The sequence below is a fragment of the Natator depressus genome, chromosome 28 (genome assembly GCF_965152275.1).
Source record: "Natator depressus isolate rNatDep1 chromosome 28, rNatDep2.hap1, whole genome shotgun sequence".
Classification (NCBI taxonomy): domain Eukaryota; kingdom Metazoa; phylum Chordata; order Testudines; family Cheloniidae; genus Natator; species Natator depressus.
In genome coordinates, this window is record NC_134261.1 from 2,986,014 (window position 1) to 3,009,998 (window position 23,985).

At 58.1% G+C, this 23,985-nt stretch overlaps 1 protein-coding gene across 1 annotated transcript; it reads left to right on the forward strand.

The window, feature by feature from the left end:
• Positions 1–5,331: 5,331 nt before the first annotated feature.
• LOC141979016 (hydroperoxide isomerase ALOXE3-like) lies at positions 5,332–23,493 on the forward strand. Its single transcript, XM_074941472.1, has 14 exons — positions 5,332–5,508; positions 7,725–7,929; positions 9,160–9,241; positions 9,795–9,917; positions 12,584–12,687; positions 13,406–13,578; positions 13,994–14,137; positions 15,394–15,597; positions 16,068–16,154; positions 17,606–17,775; positions 19,395–19,516; positions 19,946–20,046; positions 20,902–21,072; positions 23,072–23,493. Exons 1-14 carry the CDS (start codon positions 5,362–5,364, stop codon positions 23,249–23,251), a joined length of 2,013 nt encoding a protein of 670 aa, XP_074797573.1. The 5' UTR covers positions 5,332–5,361; the 3' UTR covers positions 23,252–23,493.
• The last annotated feature ends 492 nt before the right edge of the window (positions 23,494–23,985 follow it).

The window sequence follows — 23,985 nt, forward strand, 5'->3', positions numbered from 1 at the left end:
GGACCCAGCTGAGGGGTCCTGTTCTTTGCACCTACAAGCTCTGTGTTAGACCATGTTCCTGTTGTCTAATAAACCTCTGTTTTACTGGCTGGCTGAGAGTCATGTCTGACTGTGGAGTTGGGGGGCAGGACCCCCTGGCTTCCCCAGGACCCTGCCTGGGCGGACTCGCTGTGGGAAGCGCACGGAGGGGCAGAGGAGGCTGAATGCTCTGAGGTCAGACCCAGGAAGGTGGAAGCTGTGTGAGCTGCGTGTCCTGCAGACAGTCTGCTCCCAGAGAGGAGACTTCCACCGAGTCCTGACTGGCTTTGTGGGGAGCACTTGGGGAAGAAATACGTCCTTGTGGCGATGGATCTCGCTACCCAGAGGCGGGGGCTCTGTCCTTCACCGAGGCAGACACCATGGCAGGGGGTCCCCAGCGAGGTCCTTACAGACCACTGTCCTGTCAGCCCTGCTCCGGGGCTGGTGGGAGAAATGGGGGGTCCGGCCCACCTGGGCCTCGGCGTGTCGCCCTCCGTCCCACAGGCCGGTGGAGAGAGTTTATGGGGCCCTGGGGATGGTGCAGAGGACTTTTATGAATCAGCATCTGCAGGATGGGAACAAGGACCTGCCCCACCCGTGGTACGGGGACGTGCCCCAGGAATCCACCGGGTTTTTCGCTTTCGAGCTGCTGGATGGGAGGAGAGTGAGGGGACCCCCGGACCTGGTAAGGGCCAGTCGGGAGGAGAAGGGGGAAGACCCCCTGGTGGATCTCTCCCCTGAGGTGGGAGCCAGTGCTCCCATCAGGTGTTCAGAGTCACTGGGAAAACAGCCCAGAGCCTGGAGAGAGAGGTCAAGGACATGCTGGTTTTAGAGGTGATCCAGCCGTTCAACACCCGATGAGCTTCACCCGTGGGGTGGGTCCCCAAGAAAGACGGGTCAATCTGGTTCTGTGGGGACTATCGGAAGCTTAATGCCATCACCGTGTCTGATGCCTACCCCAGGCCTAGGCCTGGTGAGATTCTAGACGAGCTTTGGGGGGGCTCATTACCTCTCTACTAGGGATCTCATCAAGGGCAACTGGTAGGTGCCTTTGGACCAGATGCCAGGTTGAAATGTGCCTTCACCAGCCCTTTGGGGCTCTGTGAGTTACTGGTCCTGCCTTTCGAGCCCAAGGGGGCATCAGCCACCTCCCAGCGCTGGGTGGATCGGTTACTGGTGGGGATGGAGAACTTGGCCGTGGCGTCCATCTGGGTCTTTAGCCAGACCTGGGAGGAACACGTGTCCCAGGTGAAGAGGGACCTGAAGGAGGCAGGACTGACGGTAAAAGCTGGAAGGTGTAAGGTGGGGATGGCTGAGGTGTCGTACCTGGGCCATCCCCAGGGGATGCGGCTGCCCAAGCCCAGAGCCGGCCAAGGTGGAGAGGATCAGAGACTGGCCCTTTCTCCAGACCAAGAAACAGATCCAGGCCTTTATCGGGATGGCGGGGTACTACCAGGGGTTTGTACCCCACTTCAGCTCCCTAGCTGCCCCCATCACTGAGCTATGTAAGAAGGGGAAGCCAGATGAGGTGGTCTGGACCGAGCAGTGCCAGAGGGCTCTCTGTGTGCTGAAGGAGGCTCTAATCCAGGGCCCGGTAAATCTGGTAAACTCGGACCGTGCAAGCCCTTTTCAGTGTTCACCAACACCTCCGACGCAGGGCTGGGCACAGTGCTGATGCAGGCCGATGCTAAGAGGGAGAGATACCCCACCGGGTACCCGAGCAAGAAGCTGCTGCCCCGGGAGCAGAGCCATGCGACCAGAGAGAAGAAATGCCTGGCCATGGGGCAGGCCCTTAAGAAGCTGCAGCCGTATCCATTGGGGCGACTCTTTACTGTGTATCCTGACCCCTCTGCCCCGATGTGGCTGCAGCCAATGAAAGGGGCTGATGCCGAGCAGTGGGTGACAGAGACACGTGGCCAGAGGGTGGCCAAGGTCAAGAGGGGGGCTCTTAACCCAGAGAACCCAAACCGTAGCCCTCCAGACTGGGGCGCTGGGAGAAGACCCGATCCCAGTTTGAACCCCGGGGGTGGCAAAAGGGCACGGGCCGCATAAACCTCCCCACATGCGGCCTGCGAGTGCCATCGGGCACAGCCGACCTAAGGGAGGGCTTGAAACTGGAAGGGCCTGGTGCATCTCCCACCAAGGAATGGGAGAGATGCTGGGGCATCCATGGGAACGTTGGTGGGGTCGAACTTCCCCAGGTCACCGGCTAAAGTGACCCCGCTCAGTTCGGTCTTGAAGGGGGGGAGAGATGTGACGAAGCGGGACTGTTTCCTCTGAATATTGGGTGTGTGCCTCAGTTTCCCCTAGGCATTACATAAGTATCTAGGTGGTGGGATAAGGGGGTGTGATTGTTGCAGAGCCCGAGAGGGCAGGTGTGATGCTGTCTGCACAGAGAATGGCCGACACCCTGTCCCCTGGCAACTGGTGGCCTGGGCCCCTCTCCTGCAAGGTGCCAACTGAAGGGGCTGGAGAACAAAGAGATCAGGTGGCCTCCTGGCCCAGGAAAGAGACAAAGGCCAGAGGAGGGGCTGGAGAGTTTCAGTTTGGAGCTGGCTGGGGAAATGGAGGGAGACCCAGGGCCGGAGTCTGGGCTCCCCACTCCCCAAGGTGGACCTGACTGAGGGGGTCCTGGTTTTGGACCGTGTTCCTGTCCTCCAATAAACCTTTCACCCCCTTTCTTCTTCCCTGCTCCCCAAACCCCTGCACCCCCTTTCTTCCCCCTCCAAATCCATCCCTGCCCCCCAACCCTGCCCCCCAACCACAGCACCCTCTTTCTTCTCCCCTGCTCCCCAAACCCCTGGGCCCCTTCTTTCCCCTTCCAACCTCATCCCAGCTCCCCAAAGCCACAACACCGCCTTCCTTCTCCCCTGCTCCCCAAACCCATCCCTGCACCCTAGCCCTGTTCCACAACCCAGAGCACCCCCGTTTTTCTCTCCTGCTCCCCAAACTCCTGCACCCCCTTCCTTCCCCCTCCACCCTCATCCCTGCTCCCCAGACCCATCCCTGCACCCTAGCCCTGTTCCACAACCCACAGCACCCCCGTTTTTCTCTCCTGCTCCCCAAGCTCCTGCACCCCCTTCCTTCCCCCTCCACCCTCATCCCTGCTCCCCAAACCCATCCCTGCACCCTAGCCCTGTTCCACAACCCAGAGCACCCCCGTTTTTCTCTCCTGCTCCCCAAACTCCTGCACCCCCTTCCTTCCCCCTCCACCCTCATCCCTGCTCCCCAAACCCGCTCTTCCGGTCTATTTGTAGGTGTTTCTTCCACGCCCATCACCCTGGCATCGGAGCTGAGTCCAGGGGAGCATTGAGCAACAGGGCCCAGGTCTCTCACCGGCCTTCTGTGACACAGCCACTGGGCACCGGGTCTGTTATTACGACAAGAAAGAAGCGTCTGCCTCTGGGGAGAGGCCAGAGCAACCACTGCAGGACAGACGTGCAGCCACGGTGCACAACTGGACCGACCTGTCCTGCTCTGGTGACGAACAGAGACAGGGGGCTGGGGAGCAAGGGTGGGGTGCTGCAGGGGGTTGGGGAGCAGGGATGGTTTGTTATTACGGTGTTTGGCCCTGCGTTGAGCGCAGGGAACAGGACCAGATGACCTAGTGACGTCCCTTCCAGGCCTACACTTCAATGATGCTATGGGGTTTGGAGGGCAGGGTTGGGGAGCGGGGATGGGGGAACAGAGGGGATGGGGGTTGAGGGGCAGGGAGTGGGGAACAGAGGGGCTGGGGGGCAGGGATGGGGGAACAGAGGGGATGGGGGTTGGGGGACAGGGATGGGGGTAGTGGCGATGGGGGCTGGGGGGCAGGGATGGGGGTAGCGGGGATGGGGTTTGAGGAACAGGGATGGGGGAACAGAGGCCATGGGGGATGCGGGGCAGGGATGGGGGCAGTGGCAATGGGGTTGGGGAGCAGGGATGGGGGATGGGGAGCAGGGATGGGGAGCAGGGGGGTTGGGGAGCAGGGGGCACTGCCCAGACACATGGAGGGTTGCCAGGTGTCCGATTTTCGACCGGAACAGTGGGTCGAGAAGGGACCCTGGCGGCTCCAGTCAGCATGGCTGACCAGGCCATTAAAAGTCCGGTCAGCGTTGCAGTGGGGCTAAGGCAGGCTAGTCCCTACGTGTCCTGGCACCGCGCTGCGCCCCGGGAACAGTCAGCTGGTCCGGCTCCTAGGCGGGGGGACCGGGGGCTCCATGCGCTGCCCCCACCCTGAGCACCAGCTCCATACTCCCATTGGCCGCGGTCCCTGGCCAATGGGAGCTGGCGGGGCAGTGGCTGCAGGAGAGAGCAGTGCACGGATCCTCCTGGCCTCCCCGCCTAGGAGCCGGACCTGCGGTGCCAGGACACGTAGGGACTAGGCTGCCTTAGCCCCGGTGCGATGCAGATCGGGAGCCACCAGAGGTAAAACCAACCCTGAGCCACAACCCCTGCCCAGCCCTTAGCCCCCCAAAACCTGGAGCCTCCTCGTGCACCCCAATCCCCTCATGCCCAGGCCCATCCTGGAGCCTGCACCCCCAGCTGGAGCCCTCACTCCCCCTGCACCCCAACCCCCTTCCTCAGCCCACAGCCCCCTCCCACACCCTGAACCCCCCTGTCGCACCCCCCCAGCCTGGAGCCACCTGCTGCACCCCAATCCCCTCATCCCCAGGCCCACCCCAGAGCCTGCACCCCCAGCTGGAGCCCTCACCCCCTCCCGCACCCCAACCCCCTGCCCCAGCCCAGTGAAAGTGAGTGAGGGAGAGAGAGCCACTGAGGAACGAGGAATGTAGTGAGTGGGCGGGGGCAGGGCCCCTGGAAGGGGTGGGGCAGGGGGCGGGGCCTCAGGGCCGGGGCAGGGCTAGGGTGTTCGGTTTTGCGGGATTAGAAAGTTGGCAACCCCCGGACCGAGATCAGGGCCCCGTCGTGCCAGGTGCTGCCCAGACCCCAGCTGAGATCAGACCCCCCCACCCCTGGCTTGTATGACTCTATCGATCCATCCCCCAGTCTGTGGCAAGCCCTAGGCTCTGGAGCGCCCCATGGAAGCTCTCCGTGTGCCAGCTGGCGCCGCCCTCCCCCTGTGCTCGGGGCATGGCCCTCATCACGGGTGCAGCGAGGTGTGGGGTGATGTGGAAGTGCCAGGCGGGGCTCAGCCTGGGGGCGCTGCATTCCCCGCCTCCTCCGCTCCCGCTTGGCCTCCGTCCCAAGCCAGCCGGTGAATAAGCAGAGGTCACCCAGCCAGCTCCCCGCGAGCGAGAACTCCCAGCTGCACCGTCGGGACGGGCTCCCCAGACTATCCGCCCCTTGGAGCCAGGAGCCCCCTCATTGCCTGGGAGCAGCCCGGCCCCCAGCCCATCCCTGATGGCCGTCTACAAAGTCCAGGTGTCCACCGGCCAGGGCGCCCTGGCTGGCACTTTTGACACCATCTCCATCACCCTGGTGGGCACCGACGGGGAAAGCCCCAAGCATGTGCTGGACCGATACGGGTTGGACTTTCAGCCGGGATCAGTGAGTATTTTAGGGGGTTCCTTCTGCAGGGGGGCAGGGGCGGAGATCCATTCAGGAAGAGAGGAGCAATAGTTTGAGGGCCTGGCTGGGGCTCTGGACCCCTGGGTTCTATTTATGGCTCTGCCCCCAGAGGCCAGCGGTCGTGCCTCAGTTTCCCCAGGGGGTACAATGGGGGAGAATGACCCTGCCTTTGGGTTTAGGTGGCGCTCGAGTCCTCAGACGAGAGGAGCGGGATCTCGCGTCTCCATCGGAGCCTGGTTGATGCCGGGCCAGACCAGGCTGACTCACTCACATGCAGCTGCCGGGGGCGGGGGGGGGGAGGTAGGGCTGGGGTGCCCTCATGCTAGCCTGACGGGGCGGGGTGGGAGCTCCTGATGGAATTCCAGTGCTGTGGGCTGGGAGGGGAGGCCCCAGCCCTTCCTCGGACCCCTGCCCCACAGTGGGGAGAGTGAGGGGGGCTGCAGCCCGGATGCTGGGGATTTCCATGGGAGCGTCAGCGGCCCGCAGGGCTGAACTGTACCAGCTGTAGTCTTCAGGCTGCACCCTCACCTAGCACTGGGGGTCTAGGCCCGGGATGGTCTCTACTTGTAGGTCTGGGCAGCGCCTGGTACAACGGGGCCCTGATCTCGGTCGGGGTCTGGGCAGCGCCTGGCACAAGGGGGCCCTGATCTCAGTCGGGGTCTGGGCAGCGCCTGGCACAACGGGGCCCTGATCTCGGTCGGGGTCTGGGCAGCGCCTGGCACAAGGGGGCCCTGATCTCAGTCGGGGTCTGGGCAGCGCCTGGCACAACGGGGACCTGATCTCAGTCCGGTCTGGGCAGCGCCTGGCACAAAGGGGCTCTGATCTAGGTCGGGGTCTGGACAGTGCCTGGCACAAAGGGGCCCTGATCTCTCAGTCAGGGTCTGGGCAGCACCTGGCACAATGGGGCCCTGATCTCGGTCGGGGTCTGGACAGCGCCTGGCACAACAGGGCCCTGATCTCAGTCGGGGTCTGGGCAGCGCCTGGCACAACGGGGCCCTGATCTCAGTTGGGGTCTGGGCAGCACCTGGCACAACGGGGCCCTGATCTCAGTCGGGGTCTGGGCAGCGCCTGGCACAACGGGGCCCTGATCTCGGTCGGGGTCTGGGCAGCGCCTGGCACAATGGGGCCCTGATCTCGGTCGGGGTCTGGGCAGCGCCTGGCACAATGGGGCCCTGATCTCAGTCGGGGTCTGGGTAGCGCTTGGCACAACAGGGCCCTGATCTTGGTTGTGGTTGGGGCTGCGCCTGGCACAACGGGGCCCTGATCTCAGTCGGGGTCTGGGCAGCGCCTGGCACAACGGGGCCCTGATCTCGGTCGGGGTCTGGGCAGCACCCAGCCCAACAGGGCCCTGATCTTGGTTGGGGTCTGGGCAGTGCCTGGCGCGACAGGGGCTCTGATCCATTAGTGCTGGAATCCTTTTAATAGTGGGGGTGCTGAAAGCCAGCCCCGTTACCCCTGTCTGCGCCCCCCCGCCAGCTGGGGCCGGCAGCAGTACTGTGTCTGTGGGAGGTGGGGACCCAGACAGGGGTAAGGGGGCAAAGTCTGGGGGTTGGCATGGGACCACCAGCCAAGATCCTGGGAGCAGAGCGCCAGGAGTGGGAGGTTGGGTGCGGGACCCCAGGCACGGGGCCAGCGGCCGGGAAACGGGGCCAGCAGCCAGGACCAGAGCCCCGGCTGGGGAGCGAAGGCCTGGGCGTGGGGCCAGCAGCCCTGCATAAAACCTAGGGGTACTGCAGCACCCCCTGCACCCCTAGTTCCCACGCCTATGCCCTGATCTCAGTCGGGGCCTGTGCAGCTCCTGGCACAATTATTTACACGAGCTGAGGATCTGGTCAATAAACACTCTCAATGTTTGTATCACTTGGATGAAATGGCAATGGGGGATTACAGTTCAGCGGGCCAAAGAGCTGGTCTCAATGGGGGCCAAACCCCCAGCCGGTGTCAATGGGTGTCTCTCCATGGGAGTCAATGGGGCCAGATCCCCCATTGGCTTTCAAGGGGCTGAGGATCTGGCCCCGTTGATTGCAATGGAGAGACACCCATTGACACTCACTGACACCAGCTGGGGATCCAGCGACGGCGAAGAAGGAGCTGTACCCGCAGATCTGCCCGTGCAACGCTCTCCGTCCCGAGTGGCCGGGGACGCAGGCTCCGTGCCCGGAGCTCGAACCCTCCCCGTGCTCTGTCTCCCCCAGGTGCGGGAGTACGAGGTGCCCAGTGAGCGAGCCCTGGGGCCGATCGTGCTGATCCGGCTCCACAAGGAGCCCTATTCCGTGTTCCCCGAGAGCACGTGGTTCTGCAGCACGGTCCGGGTGACGTCCCCCGCGGGAGACACCTACCGCTTCCCCTGCTACCGGTGGATTCAGGGCTACCGCACCGTGGAGCTGGCGGAAAGCACAGGTATGACCCGCTGCGGGTGCGCCTGGACTCCTGGGTTCCCGTTCTCGTTGCCACTCGTGCATCTCTGTGGCTCCTGGATTTCTACCAGGCCCTGGTGTTAGCGGTCCCCTCCAGGAGAAACCCACTGCCCAGGATACCTGAGGCCTGGTCTACACGTGGGTGATTTTAAATCCAGTTTAGCTAAGTGGGTGCATCTTTGCGTGTGGACACAGTTCAACCGGCATCACCTGCCGTAGACAGGTTTAGCCCACGGGGGTCAATTTACAGCTGGCTGGAGCTTGGTGGCGCCCCCGAGCTGTGAGAGGGGTCAGCAACCGAGCAGAGATAATTTATTTGTTTTCGTGAAAAGTGGGAAGGGAGGAAAGGTATCATAGCGATTAGCTAGCTCGCTAGATGGGTGTGGGGCGGTGGATAGATAGATGGGTGTGTATGGGGAAAGAACATAAGAACGGCCAAAATTGGTCAGACCAAAGGTCCATCTAGCCCAGTCTTCCGACAGTGGCCAATCCCAGGTGCCCCAGAGGGAGTGAACAGAAAAGGTGACCATCAAGTGATCCATCCCTTAGATAGATAGATAGAGGGGGTGGATGGGGATAGATAGATAGATAGATTAGATAGAGGGGGTGGATGGGGATAGATAGATAGATAGATAGATAGATTAGATAGAGGGGGTGGATGGGGATAGGTAGATGGGGGGAGTGGATGGGGATGGATAGAGATAGAGGGGGTGGATAGGGATAGATAGACAGATAGATAGATGGGGTGGATGGGGATAGATAGATAGATAGATAGAGGAGGTGGATGGGGATAGATAGATAGATAGATAGAGGGGGTGGATGGGGATAGATAGATAGATAGTTTAGATAGAGGGGGTGGATGGGGATAGGTATATGGGGGGAGTGGATGGGGATGGATAGATAGAGGGGGTGGATGGGGATAGATAGATAGACAGATAGAGGGGGCAGATGGGGATAGACAGACAGATAGATTAGATAGAGGGGGTGGATGGGGATAGGTAGATAGAGGGGGGGAGTGAATGGGGATGGATAGATAGATAGATTAGATTAGATTAGATAGATAGTCTGGGGATAGAGAGAAGGTGGCTGTATCAGGTTAGACAGGAAGCTAGAAGGCTGGCACGAGGGAGCCCTATCGGGTCAGAGGGGTCTGGGACACGTCCCCCACTGCAGGGCGTGGTCAGATTTCATAGTCCCTCTGTCCTCTCTCCAGCCCAAATCCCTAGTGACGACTCCCACTATCTGCTCCAGAAGTACCGCCGCGAGGAGCTGGTGCTGCAACAGGAAAGATATAGGTGAGTCAAAGGGGGAACATTAAGGGCAGTTCCCCTCCCCCTCCAGAGCAATGGGTTCAGGCTCCCTGCAAACTCAGGCAGTGTCACGGTGTGGGTTATAGCTGGGTCATGGTTTAAAGCCGTTCTGTGCAGCCCCAGGGGCCAGAAACGAACGAACCTTTTTTTAAAAAACCCTCAAGCTGAGCTTCTGTTGCAATTGAAGAAATCCAGGGGGCGGGACGGGGGTCTGGGGGATGAGGCATGAGCCAGAAGGGCCAAGGGCTTAAGCCACCCAGGCTTGCTCCTGGAGCTGATGGAGCGCTCAGTCCCTGCCCTGGCTGCTGTCTTAGTTAAGGCCCAGGTGCGGTGGGGCCCAGTGAATAAAGCCCTGGAGTGGGGAGTCAGGATACCTGGGTTCTGCCACGGCTAGTTCCCCCCCACACCCACTCCGTGACTCAGTTTCCCCACCTGTAAAATGGATATAACGACACACTACTCTTTTCTAAGGTGCTTTGAGATTGTCTGACCCAAAGCCGGAGAGGCTTGTTATTAATCGCCCTCTTCCCCGGGACAGGTGGAAGGAGTACATCCCTGGCACCCCGTGGTGTGCCGACATTGACAGTGCCATGACCGCCGAGGTCAACCTCCAGTATTCGTTCCCCAAGGCCTCTGCTTTCTTCGGGCGTGGCTTGGCGGCGTAAGCAGCGGGGCGAGGGGCATGGCTGAAAGTCCACTTCCGAGAGAAGTGGCCCAGCTCCCCAGAGGGATTGAGGTGCCTAAATCCCATTGGAAGAAAGGGGAGTTAGGCACCTACGTATCCTTGAGGAGCTGACCTTTTGTGTCTGTCATTAGGAGATCCAGAAATTATTTCATTAGCCGTAACTGTGCCCCACCTCCAGCCTGACTCCTGTATAACTGAAGGGGGGATCTATCTATCTATCTATCTATCTATCTATCTATCCCCACACACCCCATCCACCCCATCTATCTATCTATCTATCCCCACACACCCCATCCACCCCATCTATCTATCTACCTATCTATCCCCACACACCCCATCCACCCCATCTATCTATCTATCTATCTATCTATCTATCTATCTACCTATCTATCCCCACACACCCCATCCACCCCATCTATCTATCTACCTATCTATCTATCTATCTATCTATCTATCTATCCCCACACACCCCATCCACCCCATCTATCTATCTATCTATCCCCACACACCCCATCCACCCCATCTATCTATCTATCTATCTATCTATCTATCTATCTATCTATCTATCTATCCCCACACCCGCCATCCACCCCATCTATCTATCTATCTATCCCCACACACGCCATCCACCCCATCCACCCCATCTATCTATCTATCTATCTATCTATCTATCTATCTATCCCCACACACGCCATCCACCCCATCTATCTATCTATCTATCTATCTATCTCCACACACACCATCCACCCCATCTATCTATCTATCTATCTATCTATCTCCACACACACCATCCACCCCATCTATCTATCTATCTATCTATCTATCTATCTATCTATCTATCTATCCCCACACACCCCATCAATTTATCTATCTATCGCCACACACCCCATCCACCCAGTCTATCTATCTATCTATCTATCTATCTATCTATCTATCTATCTATCTATCTATCTATCCCCACACACCCCATCCACCCCATCTATCTATCTATCTATCTATCTATCTATCTATCTATCTATCCCCACACACCCCATCAATTTATCTATCTATCCCCACACACCCCATCCACCCAGTCTATCTGTCTATCTATCTATCTAGGTTCTGCAGGGATCAGTTCATTCCAGATTGTCCTCAGAGATCGGGGTAGTCAATATAAAATTCCTGCTGCTCCGAGGTGAGGTTGGGGCAAGGACAGGCAGGGCAATAAGCCGTGGCGGAGATGGGACAGGCCTACCGCCCCAGCTCAATCCCCGGGTTCGCTGGGCCCATGCCGAGAAAATGCCTCGTAATGCAGCCGAATGTGTCTGGGAGCAGGAGAGGCGGACAGCCCTGCCGAAGGGGGGACGGTGCCCCGGAAAGCCAAGAACTAGGGGTCACCCAACGTGAGGTCCTTGGGGTGCTCGGGCTAAGGGATGTGGAACCAGGGAGTCGGACCCGGGAGGGGTTTGCCCCATCTGTGGCACTGGCGATTGGGTCCAGTGCTGGGGGCCAGGTTGGGAAAAGGGCTGGACCCATAGCTGGAGCGACAGATAGGTGGGGTGTGTGGGGCTGGAGAGACAGAGGGGTGTGTGTGGGGAGAGACAGAGGGGTGATGGAGGCACAGACAGACAGAGGGGTGCATGAGGGGATGGATAGACAGAGGGGGGTGTATGGGGCCAGGCAGACATAGGGTGCACATGGGGACAGACAGAGGGGCGCGTGTGGGACAGAAGAGCGAGTTTGGGGAGAGACAGACTGGTGTATGGTGTATGGGATCAGACAGACAGAGGGTATACACTGGATCAGAGACAGAGAGAATGGGGTGTATGGGGATGGAAAAAGGGGTCACATGGGGCCAGACAGACAGGTGTTTATGGATGGACAGAGGCTGCACATGGGAACAGCCAGGCAGAGGGGTGTGAAGGGGACAGACAGAGGGTGTGTATGGGGTCAGAGGGGTGTGAGGGAGGACAGACAGAGGGTGTGTATGGGGTGAGAGGGGGGACAGACAGAGGGTGTGTATGGGGTCAGAGGGGTGTGAGGGAGGACAGACAGAGGGTGTGTATGGGGTCAGAAGGGTGTGAGGGGGACAGACAGAGGGTGTGTATGGGGTCAGAGGGGTGTGAAGGGGCGGACAGACAGAGGGTGTGGATGGGGTCAGAGGGGTGTGAGGGGGACAGACAGAGGGTGTGTATGGGGTGAGAGGGGTGTGGGGGGGACAGACAGAGGGTGTGTATGGGGTCAGAGGGTTGTGAAGGGGCGGACAGACAGAGGGTGTGGATGGGGTAAGGGGGTGTGAGGGGGACAGACAGAGGGTGTGTATGGGGTGAGAGGTGTGTGAGGGAGGACAGACAGAGGGTGTGTATGGGGTGTGAGGGGGGACAGACAGAGGGTGTGTATGGGGTAAGAAGGTGTGAGGGGGACAGAGAGAGGGTGTGTATGGGGCGAGAGGGGTGTGAAGGGGCGGACAGACAGAAGGTGTGTATGGGGTCAGAGGGGTGTGAGGGAGGAAAGACAGAGGGTGTGGATGGGGTAAGGGGGTGTGAGGGGGACAGACAGAGGGTGTGGATGGGGACGAATAGAGACAGGGGTGTGAAGGGGGACAGAGGGTCCAGGCAGAGGGCACACACAGCGTCTCTGAGCCCGGCTCCCTGTCCCCGCAGGCTGCTGGAGTCCAAGCTGAAGGGGTTCCTGGACCGGCCGTACTCCTGGGAGACATTAACTGACATCTCCAAGATTTTCTGGTTCTATCAGAGCCCGATCTCAGGTCCGTGCTGCTCCAAGCGCTGTGCGGAGGGGCGGGGAGCCAACGCCAGCACAGGGCGACCCCCTGGCGCCGGGACCCCCCCTTCCTTCCCTGCGTCATCTGTGGGGTGCTGAGCCAACACACAGCCCCTCCAGGACAACTGGTCCTGCCACCCTCTGCCCCCCACCAGGGCTCCCCTCAGGACTCCCAGCCCCCCCACTCTAACCACTAGACCCCACTCCCCTCCCAGAGCTTGAGAGAGAACCCAGGAGTCCTGGCTCCCAGCCCCCACCCCCTTCTGACCACTCAGCTCCACTCCCCTCCTAGAGCCAGGGTAAAAAAACCAGGAGTCCTCTCCCCCTCCCCTGCTCTAACGGTTAGTCCCTACTCTGCTCCCAGAGGCGGGGAGAGAACCCAGGAGTCCTGGCTCCCAGCTCCACACTACACCCCTCCCCACATAGGGCCAGGGAAAGGACCCAGGAGTCCTGGTTCTCTCTCCCGCCCCCGCCCCCCCACTCTCACCACTAGACCCCACTCCCCCCATAGACCCAGGGAAAGAATCCAGGAGTCCTGGCTCCCAGTCCCCTGCTCTCACCACTAGACACCACTTCCCTCCCAGAGCCAGGGAGACAACCCAGGAGTCCTGGCTTGCAGCCCCCTGCTCTAACCACCAGACCCCACTCCCCTCCCCAGGCGATGGGGTTTTATTTCAAGGGCTGGCATGTGTCTGTATCCCCAGAGTACGTCATTGAGCACTGGCAGGAAGATGCTTTCTTCGGGTACCAGTATCTGAACGGGATCAACCCCGTTCTGATCCGGAAATGCACGGTGCTCCCCGAGAACTTCCCCGTGACGCAGGAGATGGTGGCCGGCTCCCTGGGGGAATCCACCAGCCTCCAGGAGGAGCTGCAGGTAACAACACCCCCCCCCCCACCGTAAATAATCAGAGCCTGGCTGAGTCCCAGCCCTGCCGAGTCCGTCCTGCCCTCCTTCCCCGTGAACTCCTGCTGGTGGGAGCCCAGTGCTCTCTTCCCAAACTAAATTGTTTGTAGCATAGCTGGGTCTGGGTAACCAGCCGCCCCACCCCAGAGGTGGCTGCATCTCCGCTCCAGGCAAGGGGTCCCTGAGTAACCAGCCGCCCCGCCTCAGAAGTGGCTGCATCTCAGTGCTGGGTGAGGGATCCCTGTATAACCAGCCGCCCCGCCCCAGAGGTGGCTGCATTTTAATACTGGGTAAGTTCTATGTGTGTTGCTTGCTGGGACACTGCTGAAGGGAAGCTCACAGCCCTGGGAGCGGGGCACTGACCCTCCTCTGCTCTGCGTGACAGAGAGGGAGCATCTATCTAGCAGATTACAAGCTCCTGGAAGACATTCCCACCACTAGAGTGAATGGTCACCAGCAGTACATCGCCGCGCCCCTGTGCCTGCTGCACCAGAAACCCAGCGGGGAGGTCGTCCCCTTGGCCATCCAGGTGAGGGGTTTCTCTGCTCGCCAGCGCCTGAGCGGGGGGTTATCAGGGCCCCTCCTGAGCCACCTGGCCCCCCCTGCAGCTAGGGAGCAACTGGGCTCCAGCATTGCAAAAGGCACAATTATTATTGTGGGCAGGGCCCGAGTGTGCCAGGCGCTGCACAGACCCAATGGACCCATTGCTCTGATCCAGTGGGTGAATGGGTTCACTGGGGGGATATGGGGCTGGATGGGCCCATTGCACTGACCATGGGGGAATACTGGGCTGGATGGGCCCATTGCTGTGATCCAGGGGGGATACCGAGCTGGATGGGCCCATTGCTCTGATCCAAGGGTGGGGGGGGAATACCGGCTGGATGGGCCCATTGGTCTGATCCAGGGGGGATACCAGACTGGGTGGGCCCATTGCTCTGATCCAGGGGGGATACCGGGCTGGATGGGCCCATTGCTCTGATCCGAGGCGGGGACAGGAGCTGGATGGGCCCATTCCTCTGATCCGAGGGGGGGGGGATACCGGGCTGGATGGGCCCATTGCTCTGATCCAGGGGGGATACCGAGCTGGATGGGCCCACTGCTCTGATCCGAGGGGGGGGGGGATACCGGGCTGGATGGGCCCATTGCTCTGATCCAGGGGGGATACCGAGCTGGATGGGCCCACTGCTCTGATCCGAGGGGCAGGGGGGATACCAGGCTGGATGGGCCCATTGCTCTGATCCGAGGTGGGGATAGGAGCTGGATGGGCCCATTCCTCTGATCCAAGGGGGGGGATACTGGGCTGGATGGGCCCATTGCTTTGACCCAGAGGGGATACCAGATGGGGTGGGCCCATTGCTCTGATCCAGGGGGGATACCGAGCTGGATGGGCCCATTCCTCTGATCCAAGGGGGGGGGGAATACCGGGCTGGATGGGCCCATTGCTTTGATCCAGAGGGGATACCAGACTGGGTGGGCCTATTGCTCTGATCCGAGGGGGGGGGGAATAGCGGGCTGGATGGTCCCATTGCTTTGACCCAGAGGGGATACCAGACTGGGTGGGCCCATTGCTCTGATCCAGGGGGGATACCGAGCTGGATGGGCCCATTGCTCTGATCCGAGGGGGGGGGAATACCGGGCTGGATGGGCCCATTGCTTTGACCCAGAGGGGATACCAGACTGGGTGGGCCCATTGCTCTGATCCGGGGGGGATACCGGGCTGGATGGGCCCACTGCTCTGACCTGCGGGGGTACCGGACCCATTGCTCTGACCCAGCTCCCCCACAGCTCAGCCAGCGCCCAGGTCCCGAAAGCCCCATCTTCCTGCCCAGTGACTCCGACTGGCTCTGGACTCTGGCCAAGACCTGGGTGCGCAGCTCCGAGTTCCACCTGCACGAGATCACCTCCCACCTGCTCCGCGCCCACCTGCTGGCCGAGGTCTTCTCCGTGGCCACCCAGCGCCAGCTGCCAATGTGCCACCCCCTGTACAAGGTGAGGGGGGGCGGAGCTGCTGTGGGGGGGCAGGTCCATGGGTGGGCGCGGCCCCACTCCGCTTGCGGAGTCAGCCAATGGGAAGGCGGCGGGCAGCCAGTGTCCACACCCGGCACCTTACGCAAGGATCAAACAGGTGGCATCAGGGGTGGGGTGAGTCCCATTCCTGGCTACCCACTTCTGCAGGTGCTGGGACATGTTAAGGGAGTTGACCAAGGGTGCCCAGTTCTTCCTCTGCCTGGCTGGGGCACATGCCCCAGAGGTGTCCAGTGTGTGCCTTTGTGATGCTCAGACAAGCCCAGTAGGATTTTGAATGCGTGAGTTTGAGAGGGGCCCAGCCGGGCGTATATCCCCGGAGCTATACACAGGAGTCACCCGTATCGCCGTGTGTGTGCTCTAGAAGTGCCCAGCTGTGTGTGTTTGGCACCTCCTCTCCAGCTGCTTCAGCCCCTGCACCTCTTCTCTTCCAGCTCCTGATCCCTCACATCCGGTTCTCCATCCACATCAATGTCCTGGCCCGGACCTTTCTCATCAGCTCCGGGGGAGTATTCGATCGGGTAAAGAGCGGATCGTCTCATAATAATAATATAATCCCTTGCTTGTAGCTGGTGCTTTTCACCCCTAGATCTCGAAGCACTTTACAAAGGACATCAGGAGCATTAGCTTCATTTTACAGATGGGGAAACTGAGGCAGAAGGCAGGGACTTATTTGCCTAAGGTCACTCAGCATGCCTTTGGTAGAACCAGGGAGAGCTGGGTGCTAGCCCCGGGTGCTAGCCCCTAGGCCACACTGCCTCCCATAGCTTGTTCAGAAAGGAGGGAGAATGACCAAACTGCCCATCAAATCAACTACACCACTGCCCCTCCCAAACTCCACCAACCCAGCTCCGCCCCCCAGCCTGCTCAGCCAATCAAACGCAAGGCAGAAGCAGCTCCTCCTGGTGGTTGGCGCTCATTGGCCACCTCACATCTGGGATCCAGCGAACATCCTTTTCCACACAAAGTTGGGCCCGTTGATAACTGAGATCAGATTTCAGTCTCATTTAGTGACACCCCCCCGTGTGGACGCTCTTAATTCACTTTCACTGGAACCACTTCAACCCAAGCACAATTAGCCCTTTTGTGGGCATGGCCCGAACCGCAGTTTCCTGCCTCTGATCAGGGCGAGGCAGGGAGAGGGAACATTTTTTTCACTGAAAAATGGCCAGTGGGGAAAAATTAAAGGTTTTGCACTTAAAATGGTCGGTTTTCAAAAAAAAAGTTCATGGCATTTTTATGGCATTTTCCTTCATAATCGTGATTTTCCTTCCTTTGTTGCCTTTTGCTTCTTTTCCCTGAGATTCCCCGACTTCGTCCTTTCCCTGTTTTCCCGGCTCCTCTCCCCCACCCCACTTTTTCCTGGGTTTTCCCGTTTTGTTCTTGGGTTTTCCCTTTTTTCTTGTTTTTTTTTTTTTCTCTTTTCCCTTTTTTCTCTTGGTTTGTCTGGTTTTTCTTGGGGGGGTTTTTTCCATTTTTTTCTTGGATTTTCCATTTTTTCCCCTGGGGTTTTCCCTTTTTCTTTGTTTCTCTCTTCACTTCTTTTTCTTGATTTGTCTGTTTTTTCTTGGTTTTTCCATTTTTTCTTGGGTTTCCCCTTTTCCTTGTTCTTCCCCCCTCTTTTCCCCTTTTTTCTTATTTTTTCACTTCTTTTTCTTGTTTTTTTTCTTGTTTTCCCCCATTGTTCATCTTTCTTAGTTTTTCCTGCTTTCCTCCCTTTTTCCCTTCTTTTCGTTCTTCCTTTTGTCCCCCGTGTCCCCATTTCCTTTTATTTTCCTGGTCACTTTCATTAGTGAACATATTTTGGGAGGGAAAATAAATTGTCACCAAAGGATTTCGTAAGTTTGATTCCCAGCGCTGCCCCAGACCCTGGGGAATTAACGCAATTCCAGTGTCCTACCCCCCTCCCCTGGGGCCTGCTGCTCCGTGGCAGTAACTCCCAGCGGGCCCGGGCCGGGTCTATATTCCACAGGCCATAGCGACCGGGCGTCCAGGCCTCGCCGAGCTTCTCCGCAAGGGCCTGGAGAGCCTGACCTACACCATGCTCTGCCTGCCCGATGACATCCAGGAGCGCGGCGTCGGCTCGCTCCAGAGCTACTGCTACAGGGATGATGGGCTCAAGATCTGGGCAGCTATAGAGAGGTGAAGGGGGTGCTGGGGGGGGGGTGTGGGGAGGAGAGATGAAGGCAAGTGTAGGGGAAGGGGTTAGACCTAGTGAAATCAGAGGGGGCAAAGTGTTGGGGCGCTGAGTGTGGAGGGGGTCAGGGGCAGAGCCCCCTGGGAGTCCAGGTCTTGTGTGGGAGGGAGCCCTGCGTACTGGGCTTGTTCTGCTGGGATCCAGCGAACATCCTTTACCACACAAAGTTGGGCCCGTTGATAGCTGAAATCAGATTTCAGTCCGGTTTTAGTGACAAACCCCCTATGTGGATGCTCTTAATTCACTTTCACTGAAACCACTTCAACGTGACCCCAATCGAAGAACAGCCAAAATGAGACCGTGAGCCCCAGGATCTGCTGCCAGTTCATAGAACCATAGACGATCAAGGTTGGAAGAGACCTCAGGAGGTATCTAGTCCAACCCCCTGCTCAAAGCAGGACCAACCCGAACTAAATCTTGAGTAGTGGTCTCAAGTTGCAGTGGGGGAGGCCTAGGTTGGACATTAGGAAACACTATTTCACTAGGAGGGTGGTGAAGCACCGGAATGGGTTCCCCAGGGAGGTGGTGGAATCTCCATCCTTAGAGGTTTTAAGGTCAGGCTTGACAAAGCCCTGGCTGGGATGATTTAGTTGGGGTTGGTCCTGCTTTGAGCAGGGGGTTGGACTAGATGCCTCCTGAGGTTCCCTTCCAACCCTGATCTTCTATGATTCTATGATTCTATGAAATCATCCCACCCAGGGCCTTAAAAACCTCTAAGTTCAATTAACTTGCTTTAAATTCACTTCTGTGCTTAACCCGGGGCAAGTCTCCATTTAGAGGGTAACATTTTCCAAAGTGCCCACATGGTCAAAGGACTAAGGGGTTTTTTTTGGTGGGTTGGCAATTTTGGAAAGTATAAATAAATAAATTAATTAAATAAAATAGTTTTAGGTTGGCCCCAAACTGACAATTTTCAAAATGTTCAGCCCCTCGAAAAATCACACCCCAAAAATAAAATTCCTTTCAGGTCAAATGAAACATTTTGTTTTGTGTCAGTTGATCTGATTTGTTTCCATTTGGACCATTTCGAAACTTTTTTGATTTTTTAAAAAAAAATTAATTTCCAGGACTTTTTGAACAACAACAAAATTTAATTGTTCGGGGAGGTTTCCAGATTTTCGGATGGTTTGTTTTTTCAGAAACAAGATCTGGCAACACCGAATTCATTTGCAAACTCTTTCAGGGTCACCGCCACTTCATTTTGTACCCCCCAAAAGTTCCAGCCCAAACCAGGAGCGCCAGAAACTCCCTAGAAGTAGGGAGGCCACCGGTGCTTGCACCGTGGCCCCGCCCCCACTCCATCCCTCCCCCGCAAGGCTCCTCCCTCATTCCGCCTCTTCCCCGAGGCCCTGCCCCTGCTTGCTCCTCTCCGCCCCCCTCCCCACGTCGCTTCCCCTTAAGGCGGGTAAAAAGCGATGGGGTCGTGGAAGTGAAGTTGAAGGGGAGCAGGAATAGCTCTGTGGAGACTGGAGGGAGGGGGACTCCCCTGGCTTGTCCTAGGGGAGAGCCTCTCACCGTGGACCCCGGCGTCCGGGCTGACCCGATTCCCCTTTAACTCTCCCAGCTTTGTCTCCGGCATCGTGGGGATCTACTACCGGACCAGCCTCTCGGTGCAGAGTGACCACGAGCTGCAGGCGTGGGTGGGCGAGATATTCACCAAGGGATTCCTCAGCCGACAGGCATCGGGTGAGAGCCGGGGGGGCGGCTAGCGGGCAGCAATCTCTGGGCCCAGGGTCACAGGCGCTGCTGAGGGGTCCTCCCTCCCACCCCCAAGAACCAGCCCCTGTCAAGGTGTCTCCAAACCCCAAGGCGCTTGTGAAAACATCAGCCACGGCCTAGGCGTGACGCCTGCCGTGCAACAGCCGTGGGTCGCCCGCATGCCGCCACGTGGCTTTTAGCTCACGCGGTAGAGGCTCATGCACTAAGCTCCGGAGGACCCGGTTTGATCCCGCCCGCCGAGTCTGTCGGTGTTACACGTGCACTCGCAATAGTGATGCTGGTATTGCACTGGCCCAGCATCACCCCTGGCAGGGGGAGCGGAGACGGGAGGCTCCCAGCCAGGGGCAGGGGAGGGGGGCCCAGTCCCATGCTCACCAGTCCATCCCTCCCCGGCAGGCGTCCCCTCGACTCTGGGCACCGCGGCCGAGCTGACCAAGTACCTGACCATGGTGATCTTCACCTGCTCCGCCTATCACGCTGCGGTCAACGCCGGGCAGGTGGGTGAGGGCCGCCCGCCCTATCCCCCTCTTGGAGGGGGTGTCTCTTTCCTTCCCCCCTTTCCTCTCCTTACACCAGTGTCCCTGCCCTTGGGCCCCAGTCTGTCCCCTCCTGCCCTTTGGGCCCCATTGGGTACGCCCCATACTTTGGGGTCTGAGACTTGGTGACTCATGCCCAGGAGTTACTGTGGCTTAAAGTCCACTCTAGCCCAGGTGGAGTTGCTGGGAGCCAGGACTCCTGGGTTCTCTCCCCAGCTCTGGGAGGGGAGTGGGGTTTAGTGGTTACAGCAGGAGGGGCTGGGAGCCAGGACTCCTGGGTTCTCTCCCCAGCTCTGGGAGAGGAGTGGGGTCTAGTGGTTAGAGGGGGAGGGAGCCAGGACTCCTGGGTTCTATTCCTGGCTTTGTCAAGCATCTTGCACATGTTCCGTCCCCTCCCTCTGAAAATTTTTTTTAGAAAATTTTCATTTCCTTTGTAATTTTTCCATTTTTCAACAAAATGAATTGAAATGAAAATCCATGACAGAGATCAGGGCCCAGTCATGCCGGGTGCTGCACAGACCCCCCCTGACCGAGATCGGGTCCCCCGTTGTGCCAGGCACTGCACGGTGACATAGTGAGAGATGGTCCCTGACCCAAAGAGCTCACCCTCTAAGTAGATAAAACAGACAATGGGAAGAATTATCACCTCCCTTGTACAGATGGGGAAATTGAGTCACGGAGCCATTTGGTGCCTTGCCCGGTGGCACAGAGGGAGATCATGGAGTCACTGGGACTGGACTCCTGGGTCCTCTCATGACCTTGCCAGCCAAGCTCCCCGGTGGGAGCTAACCTCTGGCTTCCCTTTCCCGGCCCCAGTTCGAGCTGGCAGTCTTCATGCCCAATTACCCGTCGTCCATGCGGAAGCCGCCGCCCCGGAACAAGGCCAAGGTGACCCTGAAGGAGTTCCTGGACACCATCCCCGAGATGAACACCACCAGCCTGATCCTCTCTGTCCTCTGGGTGCTGCGTAATGAGGATCAGGACATGGTGAGAGCGGGGCTGCTGGGACAGGTGGACAAGGGGGGGACGCTGGATCGGGGGGGGCGTCTTTTGGGAGAGGAGCCCCCACTCTGAATCCTTCAGTATTGGATTAGGGGTGTGTGTCCTCCACTGCCTCTGAAACACCCACAGAGGGGCCAGACCCCTCACCTGGTGTCAATGGGCGTCTCTCCACTGGCATCAATGGGGCCAGCTCCCAGCCGGTGTCAATGGGCGTCTCTCCACTGGCATCAATGGGGCCAGCTCCCAGCCGGTGTCAATGGGTGTCTCTCCATTGGAGTCAATGGGGCCAGATCCCAGCTGGTGTCAATGGGCGTCTCTCCTTTGGAGTCAATGGGGCCAGATCCCCAGCTGGTGTCAATGGGCGTCTCTCCATTGGAGTCAATGGGGCCAGATCCCAGCTGGTGTCAATGGGCGTCTCTCCATTGGAGTCAATGGGGCCAGATCCTCAGCTGGTGTCCAGCAGCAGGAGGTCCATTGGTCCTGCTGCTGATTTGAGGACATGGACCCAGCATTTCAGCCCCTTTCCTGTTACCCTCTCGGGACATGGTGGGGGTGGACGGCCGCTGTGCCGGCAGGGAGGAAATGTCCCCAAAGTGACATGCATGTGATCATTGTTTAGAGGCCTGGGGCCTTTCAGAAGAGGTGGGGAGAGGTCTTTCCCTACACGGGTTCGACCACTGTTCAGACATAAAGTACTCTCCAGTTCTCTCCATAGACCCAGCTCACCCTGAGTATTGTTAAACATTTCTGACCCAAGCCGTTTAACCAAAATTTTGGACCCTGCAGTTAGAATTGTAGAAGTGTAAGACTGGAAGGGACCTTGAACAGTCACCTAGTCCAGTCCCCTGCACTCAAGGCAAGTGTAAGTATTATCTATGCTGTAGTTGGTGTTGGTCATGCTTTGAGCAGGGGGTTGGAGTAGATACCTCCTGAGGTCTCTTTCAACCCTTATCTTCTATGGTTCTATGATCTAGACCATCCTTGACAGGTGTCTGATCAACCTGCTCTTAAAAATCTCCAATGACAGAGGTGGGTGAATCTGTGACTTTTTTGGTTTGTTAGACAAGGTGGGAGAGGGAATATCTCTTCTTGGACCAACTTCTGTCGGTGAGAGAGACAAACTTTCGAGCTCTTTCACCAAGGAAAGTTGGTCCAATAAAAGATATTCCCTCCGGCATCTTGTCTCTCTGACATCCTGGGACCAACACGGCTACAATAGCGCTGCCATTGTCGGTGATTTCGAGAAGTTGAAAATGAATCGTTTTGGGGTCAAACCCAACCTGTTGTTCAACCCGAAAGCAACGTTTCCTTTCGATTCTGAGCATTTTTGTGCGTGGACATTTCAGAACGTTCGACACAAAAAGCCATTTGGAACTGAAAATGGGTTGCAAACTCGAAATGGGTCGCATTTTTTTTTAGTATTATTTTTAAATTAACTCTTTGGCAAAAGGGATAATTCAGAAAATATTTTGGTGTCCCCAAACGTCCATTTTTTCTCAAAAAAAAGAGAAAAGTTTGGGTGGAAAATGATTACTCAGGGGCTGGCATGGATTGTTTCCATCGGGAGGAGACATTGGTGATGGACCCAGGTGTTTCTTTGCTGGAATTGTGTTTATTTGCAAAGTCTGGAGGACTCAAAGAACAGAAGGCAATTTCCTTGCTCACAGTTCCAAGCCTCCTTCCAACTAGCACTCAGCCCAAAAACGTTCTCTCTCTCTCAGCTTTGTCCGGAGCCACACCCCCAAAGCTTGTTCCGGCTGTCTCCTTGGCTCTGTGCTGCTTCAGTGTCTGTTTCTCTCGCGTGCAAAGCTCCACCAGTCAGTGCCCCAGCCCTTGCCTTTGCAATCTCAATCCCCCGAGAAAACCTCTCTTCTCTACTCCAGCCTTGGAGTAATAAGAATGCAGCCCTGGAGCTGATCCTGGGGGGGGGGGGTTCAGTGATTTTGATGCCTCTGTATTCACCACTCTCCCTGTTCCCTTCCAGAGACCCCTGGGGACATACCCTGAGGAGCACTTTACCGAACACGGGCCAAAGCAGCTCATGGCTGCCTTCCAGGATCGCCTAGCAGAGATCTCCCGGGAAATTGAGGAGAGGAACCAGTCACTAGCTCTGAGCTACAGCTACATGTATCCCCCTAACATAGAGAACAGCACAGCCATCTAACACCCAGAGGCGCCACCCCTCCAGCTGCCCCGTGATGAGAACCCCTCCCCCAGACACCCACCACTGAGTGCCCCCGCAGGAACAGGCCACAGCATCTCCACAGCCAAATGCTCGCCGGCATCCTGAGAACATACACCAAACAGATGGAGCAATGGGGAACCACACCTGCTGGGGATCCGGCCCCATTGACTCCAAAGGAGAGACGCCCATTGATACCAGCTGGGGTCTGGCCCCATTGACTCCAATGGAGAGACGCCCATTGACAACAGCTGGGATCTGGCCCCATTGACTCCAATGGAGAGACGCCCATTGACACCAGCTGGGGATCCGGCCCCATTGACTCCAATGGAGAGACGCCCATTGACACCAGCTGGGGATCCGGCCCCATTGACTCCAATGGAGAGACACCCTTGACACCAGCTGGGATCTGGCCCCATTGATTCCAGTGGAGAGACACCTGTTGACACCAGCTGGGATCTGGCCCCATTGACTCCAATGGAGAGACGCCCATTGACACCAGCTGGGATCTGGCCCCATTGACTCCAATGTAGAGACGCCCATTGACACCAGCTGGGGATCCGGCCCCATTGACTCCAATGGAGAGACGCCCGTTGACACCAGCTGGGGATCCGGCCCCATTGACTCCAATGGAGAGACACCCTTGACACCAGCTGGGATCTGGCCCCATTGATTCCAGTGGAGAGACACCTGTTGACACCAGCTGGGATCTGGCC

Coding starts and splice junctions, on each gene's coding strand:
- LOC141979016 (XM_074941472.1), top strand. CDS start 5,362: ATGGCCGTCTACAAAGTCCAGGTGTCCACCGGCCAGGGCGCCCTGGCT. Junction 9,918..12,583: donor TTCGGGCGTGGCTTGGCGGC/GTAAGCAGCGGG, acceptor CTGTCCCCGCAG/GCTGCTGGAGTCCAAGCTGA. Junction 13,579..13,993: donor GCCTCCAGGAGGAGCTGCAG/GTAACAACACCC, acceptor TCTGCGTGACAG/AGAGGGAGCATCTATCTAGC.